Source organism: Chrysochloris asiatica, unplaced genomic scaffold (assembly GCF_000296735.1).
Source record: "Chrysochloris asiatica unplaced genomic scaffold, ChrAsi1.0 scaffold00106, whole genome shotgun sequence".
In the NCBI taxonomy this organism is placed as follows: domain Eukaryota; kingdom Metazoa; phylum Chordata; class Mammalia; order Afrosoricida; family Chrysochloridae; genus Chrysochloris; species Chrysochloris asiatica.
Genome location: NW_006408624.1, coordinates 8,351,061 through 8,362,079, shown reverse-complemented (window position 1 = coordinate 8,362,079; position 11,019 = coordinate 8,351,061). Strand labels below are relative to the sequence as shown.

General features: G+C 46.9%; 1 protein-coding gene across 2 annotated transcripts; it reads left to right on the top strand.

Annotated features, from left to right (window-relative positions):
* The first annotated feature begins 1,914 nt into the window (after positions 1-1,914).
* HPCAL4 (hippocalcin like 4) lies at positions 1,915-3,981 on the top strand. 2 transcript variants are annotated; one of them, XM_006867577.1, is made up of 3 exons: positions 1,915-2,078; positions 2,177-2,392; positions 3,784-3,981. In XM_006867577.1, exons 1-3 carry the CDS (start codon positions 1,917-1,919, stop codon positions 3,979-3,981), a joined length of 576 nt encoding a protein of 191 aa, XP_006867639.1. In that variant the 5' UTR covers positions 1,915-1,916. The 2 variants fall into 2 exon arrangements, with proteins under 2 accessions (XP_006867639.1, XP_006867640.1); XM_006867578.1 differs by lacking the exon at positions 2,177-2,392 and having other exon boundaries at positions 1,917-2,078.
* Positions 3,982-11,019: the final 7,038 nt, after the last annotated feature.

Genomic DNA, 11,019 nt, shown 5'->3' with positions numbered 1-11,019 from the left:
GAGGCCCAGAGAGAGATATTCTGTAACTAGCTTGAGACCACCCAGCAAGGGAGGAGGGCATGAAACAGACCAACATTAGGTCTGCTTGTTTAAGGCAATCCGGTGGTGGTGGTGGTTATGTGCTGTGGAGTCGGTTCTGACTCATAGCGACCCTGTACAGGGTTTCCGAGCTATAAATCTTTATGGGAGCAGAAAGCCTTATCTTTCTCCCACGGAACAGCTGGTAGTTTCAAACTGCTGACCTTGTGGTTCACAGCCCAATTTTTAACCACTATGCTACCAGAGCTCCTTAATCCCAGCGGTACAGATCAGAATCTAAAGTGGCACGAGGTGAGCTGTGGAAGTAGAATTCCTTCTGCCAGCCTGTGGGCTCACTCTTTCAGAGCACCTCAAGGACAGGATACCTTAGGGTGGGAGACCTGGTTCCCCCCCCCCACAAAAAAAAATATATATATATATATATTCAAGCAGGCCAAAGGCAACCCTTAGGTCAGGTCCTGGAAACAAACCCCAGGCTCTGGAGGGACACTCCTGCCATGGAGGGCAAACAGGAATGTGCACCCAGTCTTCAGGGTTTGGGGTAGCGGGAGTCTCACAAAGTGAGACATCTTGGGGGGTGGGGTGTTCTGTACCACCCGGGTGCTAACACTTCCCATCACACAGGCCACTAAAGGGACTCACATTCCAGACCCTTCACCTCCTCAAACCTACTCCTCAGCAACAGCACCTCCATTCATCAGCCTAAATCTGAGCATCTGTCTCAACTCTGTCCCTCACTCAGTCAGCCACCAAGTCCTGCCAATGCCATCTCCTAACATCCCTCCACATATCTCTACAGCCGGTCCCCTAGTTGATGCCTCATCATGTCTCACAGAGATTGTGCAGCAGGCCCCTCCCTGCTCTCCTTACCAGCCCTGGCCCCAGGTCATCTTGCACACTAGAACCAAAGGAAAGTTTGTAAACACACAACTTCTCTGGGCCCCTGACACCTAGTTCAAAACCTGGTATGCTGTAAGCACACTGTGTGTTAGTGGAATGAATGCTAACTTCCTAGCACCTGCTTTAAAAACCTCCAAGAGCTTCTGTCCACTGTGGATAAATTTCAAAATATAGACTGAAGTCCCTTCACGATTGGTCTCTTTGACCCGACTATGAGTTATTGAAGGCTGGTCGGGTCTGCTTTATCTCCATCACTAATACAAGGCTGAACACACAGTCAGCCTCAATAAGTGCTCAGGGAATGAATGAACTCATGAAAAACAAAATGTAATCAGAGTCATCAATGCTACAGGCTAGAGTTACTGAGGAAGGAGGGAGAGAAGCTTCTTGCTGGGGTGGTCCAGGTGGCTTTGAGGAAGAACTTGAGCAGTGGTGCTGGAGGGACACATGATGAACCTGCCCCAGGTCCCTGGTAGAAGAGCCTACTGAGGCAGGTGGGGGCTGAGTGTGGAAAGCCATGAATAATAGCCATGAAGAGGGGTGAAAGCTTTATTCTGTGGAAGCAGGGAGCTATGGGAGGTGTAAACAAGACAGAAAAGGATGCAGATCATGGCATGCTGCATGGGTCCATGAGAAGGAGGAGAACTGAGACCTGGAAGGCTGGAGACCTTGTGCACCAGGAAAGGAAACCTGCTTTGAGGGAAAGGAGAGAGGGAGACAGAGAGTAAGGGGTTGCTGAGATGGAGCTCCTACTTAGGGAAGATCGAAAACTCTTATGGAAAGGGGTATGCTGGACTGAGCCCAGCAGTGTGAAGAGTTGGTTGTTGGGGATGGTGGAAGAAAGCATCCTGGCTGTGGGAAGGTGAGAATTGTTATGGGAAGGAGTGGGAGATAAGAAAACTGTTGTGGAGAAAGAGGGTCCTGTCCTCTCTACTCTCCGTCAAGCTAAGGGAGCCCCTTTCTTTCCAGGCCCCGCCATGGGGAAGACCAACAGCAAGTTAGCCCCAGAGGTGCTGGAGGACCTAGTTCAGAACACCGAGTTCAGCGAGCAGGAACTGAAGCAGTGGTACAAGGGCTTTCTGAAGGACTGTCCCAGTGGCATCCTTAACCTGGAGGAATTCCAGCAGCTCTACATCAAGGTGGGCGGGAGGGACAAGGCGGGGCCCAGAGCTCAGGGAGCCCTGGGATGCAGGGTGGGGCTGACCAAGCGCCCCAATCTCTCTTTTCTCCCCCTCAGTTCTTTCCCTACGGCGACGCCTCCAAGTTTGCGCAGCACGCTTTCCGAACCTTCGATAAAAACGGGGATGGTACCATCGACTTCCGGGAGTTCATCTGTGCCCTTTCGGTTACCTCCCGCGGCAGCTTTGAGCAGAAACTCAACTGGGCCTTTGAGATGTATGACTTAGACGGCGATGGGCGCATTACGCGCCTGGAGATGCTGGAGATCATTGAGGTGCTCTGGGCCTTACGGAAGAGGCAGGGAAGGAGGGGAGGGTGCCTGACTTCAGGGCCAGCCCTTCATTAGCACCACCCTCTCCAGCTTCAGGAGCCGTCCCCCTAGCTGGTTTCCCAAGGCCCAATGGCTAATTGACATTGACCAGACACTCGCTGTAGGACAGGCTCGGTGCTACGTGTTGGGTAGGTACTGTTAGAAATCCCATATTACAGATGAGAAAACTGAGGCTCAAGTCACACTGCTAGCAGGTGACAGAACCATGATTCAAATCCAGGGATTCTTACTCCAGAGCCTTACTGAGTGCCTGCCACAGGTGCTTTTCAAAGTAGCTGCTTTCCTGGAGCTTTCCTTTTAGTGAGAAATTTTTCTAAAAAGTGGCTGATATTTAGGGAAAGAGGATTTCCTTGCAGAGGGAACAATATAGGAAAAGACCCTGGGGCTAGATAGTGCTTGCCGATGTTCTAAGAGTGTCAGGGAGACCGAGTTTGTGGGAGAGTGGCCTAACAGTAGCCAGGATCCAGATCTCTTAACATCTGTCTTAATTGCCTATTACGACCCCAACAGAAATACCACCAGTGGAGACACAGATTTAAAGAGCAGACACAGATTTTCTCAGTTCTGGAGGCTAAAACCCCCAAATCAAGGTCTCGGCTATGGCAATTCCTTCTGTGAGCCTCTGTCTTCGTTTCTGATGTCTGCCAGTGATCCTTGATGATCCTCTATGATCCTTGGCTTCTGACTTCCCCCTGAATGTGTCTGTGTGTCTATTGTAGTTTTTTTTTATAACTCAGAAATCACTAGGTTTAGGATCTATCCTCTACTAGCATACTCTCTTTAAAACAGCAAAATAAAGCCCCTGCCTCCAAACAGGATTACATCTACAGGTATCAGGATTAGGATTTCAACTCCTAACATTAGAAGACCCTCTCTATTCTCTGTGTGAATGACAGACCATGATAGGAGAGGGGGTGCTGAAGAAGCAGAGAGACCAATTAGGATAGTCCAGTAAGAGCTGATGGAATCTACAACTATGGAGGAGCAGTGGAAGTGATAGGAAGTACCCCTGGACCTCTGAATATAGGATTTACTACAAAATTAAGGCTGATGAGATTTGCTAAAAGATTAGATGTGGAGTATGAGAGAAAGAGGGGGTCAAGAATGGTGTCGCGGTCACTGGCAGGAAGAATGGAGACAGGAAATGCTGGGGAAGTACAGGCAGTGAGTGAAGAGTTGGTATTTAGACCTACTTAGTTTGAGATACTTCCTAAGTATCCTATCTTCGTGACCATTCCAGTATCCTCACCATGCCCATCTCCAGGTCCCTGTCATTTGCCCCTAATTCTACTTGCTCCTTATGGATGTTCACACTTCCCTCCTCTTCCCACCAGGCTATCTACAAGATGGTGGGTACTGTGATCATGATGCGCATGAATCAGGATGGGCTCACACCCCAGCAGCGTGTAGACAAGATCTTCAAGAAGATGGACCAGGATAAGGATGACCAGATTACGCTGGAGGAGTTCAAAGAGGCGGCCAAAAGTGACCCATCAATCGTGCTGCTGCTGCAGTGTGACATGCAGAAGTAGAGGCTGGGGAGGGGCAGGGCCCCTGACCAGGAGGGACATGGCCACCTCCTAACCCAATGACCTTCCCAACCTTCCCAGGAGGAGGAACAATCTGGCCTCACTCCTTGGCCCACCATCCCTCTGTCCAATCCCTTCCCCCACTCAGTCCAGATCCTTGAGGGACCACCCCACCCTGCAAAAGAGACAGGTCCTCTGGTGTCCTGTCATCTAGCCCCACCCCCAGCCTTTGCACAGAACCAACATTCAATGGGCATAGGGGAGTTGGCTTTTACCCCAAGAGGCAGGGTTAAGGAGTGGGGACTGGGGTCCAGCTTTGAAGTTTTGTTGGTTCCTGGGATTGAGCTTCATAGGATATGGTCTTATGGGCCCCAGTCAAAGGTCCAATTTGGATCTGTCCTTTTTTTGAGAATCCAGAAACCATAAAGGGAGTCTCTGCCTTGCCCCCTTGATTCTACCTGGCCCCTCTGGCCCCAGCCTTTGGGGATGTTCGTTTAATTCTTTGTTCAGCTACTGTGTATGAGCACCTGTTCTGTGCCAGGCACCTCCAGGTGCTAAAAATATGGTGGTTTACAAGTCACATCCCAAATCCTCTTGAAGCTCATAGGGTCCTGAGGCAATTTCCTGTGGTTGGGATCTCAGAGGGGAACACTGAGAGCAGAGTTGGGGGAAGACTGCCTAGTTTGGGAGGAGTTGTCAAATCTTCTAGTACAAAGCTGCAGAAGGATGAAATGAACAGCATTTGGATGTTTAGGAGCTATGAATGTGGGGAATTGTAGAAGTTTTGAGAAAAATGGAAATGTATGGAATGCTTATTTTTTTAATACCCTTTAAAAGAGCTGAATTCATTTTATTTGTTTAGGATGTTAAAATATAGTCTATATTACTTGGTTTCTTATGAAAGAGATTCAATAAATGTAGAAAATGATCATTTTCAGGGAAGAAAGAACTGAGGGGGAAGGGGAGTGAAAATACCACTAACCTTAGCAAATAACACTTTTCCCACTTTTTCTTATCAGTCTCTGTTCTGAGCTGGCACATTCAGCAGTTTCTGCTGCTTTGCTTCATCCCTTTTATTGCCTTTTTCAATGCTCTGAACAACTCTGTATTGTGCACCTACTACGGCTTGGTACTGACTGCAGAGACTTGAAAAACCAGGATTTGATCAAGAGCAAGACAAGGGTGTTTCTCACATTTTGATCATTCGTTTCTGGACTTGATCGAGTTTCAAGCATGAGCGTATCCTTTCACTGCCACAGAAAGAGCTGGAAGAAAAGAATCAATTGACCATTGAAGGGATCATCCTTTTAGGTTTTCAGGCTACATTTATGAACTAAATGCCTAAAAATGTGCTGGGCATGTCCATTGGAAAGGCTTTTTCTAACCCTTAATTCTGAATCTGTCAAGCAACTCATCATCTTCCATAGGCACTAGCTTTGCTTTCCAATGTCTGTTTTCCGATCTGGGTTCTGTGAGCTATACAGCTGCATGCTTTGACTACCAGAAAAATTAATCTTGCTTCTCCATCAAATCTTGCACTTTCTTTTCTCCTGGACTTGTGATCAGAGATTTGCTTTGATGTGCAGTGACAAGTGACTTCCTCTTGATTCCCTGGTAAAAACAGTCTATTATTACACAGGTGTTGTCAGCCAGGGTGGGAGTAGGGAATGATTACTGAGTCAGCAGGGGGCTGAGGGAATTGCTTCTGCAGATGCTTACTTCTGGGTGCTCACCTGCCCTGTCTCTCTACAGGTGGAAACTTGGAAATGGTGATCATTGGTCCTAAGTTCTATTGGACCTTCTTGTTGCCCTTGAAGTTAGTAGCCCCTGGCCAAGCAGGACCACTGGGTGGCCACCCTCTTTCTATCCTTCTGCCTATGACCAGCTGCATGGTAAGGCTGTGGAATTCACATCCTCAAGCAGGAACGACCAACTCTTTACACAGTAATGTCTCAAAGGATGTTCCGTTGCTCTCAGGAGTTGTGGTCTTGTGCTCTCAGTCAGCATCACAGATGCTCAGCAACCTGGCTCAGCTGCTGCCTGATCGTCTGATGGAAGACTTTTCACAAAACTGGGCTTCTTTTCCCTCAAATGTTGAATCTAACCAAACCAAGAATTGAACAGAACGTCATCGCTTTTGAAAGGCTTGCCATCTACCCCTCCTCATTCTGTCCTCACAGTCTAGAAAAATAATGATTTCATTCCCTTCCTCCAGACTTGGAGTTGGAGGTTCAGAGAAGGGGAGTCCCTTGTGCAGAGGGACAGTCACACAATTAGCAGGTGACATAGTGTCATGACTTGAACCCAAGACTCTAAGAGGGTTTCTTCCCTTCAGTCTTCCCTGCTCATTTCTCTGACTCTTGAGCTGTGCAGAGGTTGATTGTAGGGCAAGTTAAGCTGGTTTTGGTCTTTGACCAGCTTCCTGCTGAGAAGCATCTGAAGCTGTTGTCTTCCAAAAAAAAAAAAAAGCAGCTTGGTTAAGTCTCACATATTCAAGGACCCTGTTTTCTGCTTCTTGGCAGTTAGCTAATGGATCACTACTATCCTGGGAGCCTCTGACTCAGAACCCTGGAAGCATCTTGCACTACCTTCTCTAAGAGAACGTCTTCCCTAAGAGGGCTGTTTTTGTCTTTTCCAAGCTGATGGGCAAGAAAGACCTACCCATGGGTGGTATGGTTGATCACTGCAAGCTTCTAGACACATACCCATGGGTAATACTTGCTGGTCTAGCCCAAGACCTCATAGACAGCCCAGCAATGTGAATTCATAATGCCAGGTCATGATCTGGACCCACCATGTGCTGAGGGAGGAGCCACAGGTGGGCCGGGCCTTGCTCCCACATGCTCTTGTGTACCCCAGGGACTGGGTTCTCAGGAGCTCTTGAGGTAGAGCACCGGCCCTATCTTGAGGAGAGAGGCAGGTCCTCTCATTCCTCCTTGGCTGAGAGAGACTCATTACAAAATACATGACCAGTAGAAAATGAAGTCTGACTCACAGTTAAATCCAAATTCTCCCTTGAGACTCCGTATCTTCTTGCAACAACTCTGACTTGCAAGGTCACTTCGTACATCCTGCCTTTTCACTCTATTCTGTCCTCATTCATTCTTTTGGGCTGATTGATAAGCTCATCTTTTCTTATCTCTAAAGATTATTAGCAAGGGCTACTTCTGATGGCCACTCCAGCAGGCTGTAGTCAGAATTATATCATGTGCTTTTAAGTCAAAGTTTCAGAAAAAGTAAGCATATAGGCAAAGGTACTGAATTCTTTATTTTCTGACAATGGCAGAGCCCCTAGGGGTAGGAGATAGATAGATAGATAGATAGATAGATAGATAGATAGATAGATAGGAAGACGGAAGGATAAAAGGATACGATTCAAGAGAATAAGCCGGGGTTTCTAGGCAGGGTAGTACATGGACACTGTAAATATTTTGACACAGAAATATATTAAGACAACACATACTTCCTGAAGATCCACCCTGGGTGAGGTTTTATGCTGCCTTTAGAGATCATGTAGAGACAAGAATACATTTCTTACATATTTTAGTCATCATTGTTGAAAAACTTAATTCATCCAATTCAGAAAATAATGATTTCATTTCTAGAACTTGCAGGGTTTTATTTTTCCTCTGCCCAAATGTGGAGGCAGGACCAGTCTTCCCAGGGTGTCTGGCCCTTCTAGTTTAGTGGAGGCTGGTCAGGTCCAGGGCCTTCTAAGCAGCAGGCAGAGGAGGCAGGGGAGGCCCTCACCTCACCACAGGCTCCCCAGTGCAGCCCCCTGCCCCCACTCCAGATGTGCTGCTTCAGGCTGTGCCTGCAGTGACTGTCTTCACCGTTTGACCCTGTGTTTTGTGGTGTGTTGAGTTTGGGGTGGTTCTTTTTTTTTTGTCCCACTGACAATGAATAAAAGGTGTGACCGTGCTGATGGCTCCTACTCTTCCCTGACCTGGAATAGGCGGGCATGAGGGCAAACAGGAAGAGGAGGCCTAAGGGAGCTTACACAGTTGGGACTACCTCAGGAATCTCCTTGGGGCTGAGGTACTTGTTCCAACAAAGACTCTGTGGTTACATGGAACAGAGACCCACTCCAGTTAGTTTAAAGAGATGGAAGAACTGGGATTATGCGGAAATCTAAGGATGGGAATCAAAAGTGGCTGGGCCTCAAGAAAACTGGAACTGGCAACTGGGCCTCACCCTCTTTCACCTGCTTGGCAATATTTGCAGCTGGGCTTTTCCCTTTGATTTTTCTTCAAACTAACTCTCTCTGTAGACCCACCATACACAAAGTGGTTGCATCTTGACTCTTGTCAAGAGCCACCGGTGACTGGCCATCCCCTCTGTGTCTCAATTCTAATTCTCAAGCAAAAGAATCTGCTTGAGGAAGGGACTCTTGGGCCAGGTATCATCTGTGACCAAACCAAACCCTGATATATAGGGCCTTTGGGAAAAGCATGAAGGAGCTTCTGGAAACAGGCATGGGGACTTAGTTTCTCCCTCTGTCCAGGGGCTGGACATTATGAGAGTCCAAATTAGTGAATAGTGAGGAGAAAGGCCAAAAAACAGTCCATGTGGCATCTTTTTATAACAATTAGGTAAAGGCACCTCTTTGAATGGAATCAGCTCCATAAGTTCACAGCTAGATGGGCTATTATTGGTAAGTGCCATCAAGTCAGTTCCGACCCGTAGCGAACCTGTATAGGATTTCTGAGCAGTAGCTGGTGAGCTTGAACCACCGACCTTGCTACTCATCTAATAGATGGGCTATTAGAGAAAGATAATTCTGCTGGAAAAATGCCAGGCACACAGCATGAAAATTCAATCACAGCTTGAATATCAGCTCCAACATCCACAGGAGCCCAGTATAGTGCCCTGAGATTCTTGTTAATCATTGTTAGGTGCCATTGAGTCAGTATTGATTCATAGAGCCCCCTATGCACCACAGAACGATACACTGCACAGGCCTGTACCACCCTCACGATCATTGCTACACTTGGGCCCATTGCTGGTGCCACTGTGCCAATCCATCTTGTTGGGGAGCTTCCTCTTTTTTGCTGCTGTATTTGAGTTCCAAGAATGATGTCCTTCTCCAGAGACTGGTCCCTCCTGATAATGTGTCCAAAGTATGAGAGATGAAGTCTGGCCATCCTGGCTTCTAACGAGCATTCTGGCTGTACTTCTTCCAACCAGATTTGTTTGTTCTTTTGGCAGTCCAACACCATAACTCAAATACATCAATTCTTCTATGGTCTTCCTTATTCATTGTCCAACTTTCACATGTATATGAGGCTATTGAAAATGCCATGGCTTGTGTCAGGCACACCTTAGTCCTCAAACTGACATCTTTGCTCTTCAACACTTTAAAGAGGTCTTGTGCAGCATTTGATTTCTTGACTGCTACTTCTATGAGTGCTGATGGTTGGTCTGAGCAAAATTAAGTTTTGACAAGTGCAATCTTTTCTCCATTTATATTGTTGTTAGGTGCCATCGAGTCAGTACCGACACATAGTGACCTTATGCACAACAGAACAAAACACTGCCCGGTCCTGGGCCAACCTCACAATTGTTGCCACCCTTGAGTCCATCGATGCTGCCACTTGGCCAATTCATCTTGTTGGGGGTCTTCCTCTTTTTCTCTGACCTCCACCTTACCAAACATGATATCCTTCTCCAGTGACTGCTCCCTCCTGACAATATGTCTAAAGTATAAGAGACGAAGTTTGTATAGATACTATTTATTGGTCCTGGATTTTTGTTTTCTTTACACTGAGGTGCAACCCATACCAAAGGCTGTGGTCTTTGATCTTCATCAGTAAATATTTTCAGTCCTCCACACTTTCAACAATCAAGGTTGTATCGTCTTCACATCGCAGGTCATTAATGAGTTTTTCCAATCCTGATGCCACATGCTACGTTCTTCTTCATATAATCCAGTTTCTCAGATTATTTGATTAGCATTTAGATTGAATAAGTATGGTGCATGAATATAGCCCTGACACACACCTTTCCTAATTTTAAACTATTCAGTGTTCCCTTGTTCTGTTTGAACAACTGCCTCTTGGTCTATGTACAGGTTCCTCATGAGCACAATTAAGTGTTCTGGAATACTCATGCTCTGCAATGTTGTCCATAGTTTGTCAGGATCCATACAATCAAAAGCTTTTGCATAGTCAATAAAACACAAATAAGCATCTTTCTGTTATTCTCTGCTTTCAGCCAAGATCCATCTAATGTCAGCAATGAGATCCCTCATCTCAATTCCTCTTCTGAATCTGGCTCTACCTCTGGCAGTTCCCTGTCAATGTACATCTGCAGCTGTTTTTTTAAAATGGCAAAGATAAAAACTAAGACTCCTTATAACAAACGAAGACACCCAAATATGGCGGCAGTTGATGATGAAGTGTTCCCTTTCAAAACATTCCCCCAACAGCCAATGCAGCACGAATTCCTGCAGGGGATTGGAAGAAATGGCAGCTGAAGGCACCTGCTTCCTCTTGTAATGCCTGACTGCTTTTACAAGGGTTTCCTCAAGGACACCTCAAGGAGGTCAGTCCTGTTGGCAGGAAGCAATTAGGGCAAAGGAAGAAAGCTAACCTGGCCTCAGGCAACCATAAACCCAAGAAGGTGGCTCAGTAGCCTGAGAACTTGGGGCTGCTATTCCCAGCTGAAGCTACACTGCGGGGGATGGGAAGTCCGGCCCCCTGCCTGCTTTGGGGCACACAAGTCCTAGGCTGCCACCACTTTAAAACTCCCCACGCTCTCCTGATCTGGTTGGTTCGCTTCTTGCCACCAGTCTTACCCTCCACACTAGTCTAGCTGTTGCTAAGAAAGCAGAGTGATGTTCCTAAAGCACAAATCTGACCACATCAGTTCTTCAAAGTCCCCACTCTTCCCTCAGCATGACAGTCAACTCCTTAAATGCTCTTTAAGGATCTGCATGGTCTGCTGAACTCAAAAGCAACTCTTACCCTGACTCTCCCTTCCTGCACCTTTCTCTTGAACCACCCTGAATTGCCCCCATTCCTCTAAGGACTCCCAAGTGTT

Coding starts and splice junctions, on each gene's coding strand:
- HPCAL4 (XM_006867577.1), top strand. CDS start 1,917: ATGGGGAAGACCAACAGCAAGTTAGCCCCAGAGGTGCTGGAGGACCTA. Junction 2,079..2,176: donor TCCAGCAGCTCTACATCAAG/GTGGGCGGGAGG, acceptor TCTCCCCCTCAG/TTCTTTCCCTACGGCGACGC. Junction 2,393..3,783: donor AGATGCTGGAGATCATTGAG/GTGCTCTGGGCC, acceptor TCTTCCCACCAG/GCTATCTACAAGATGGTGGG.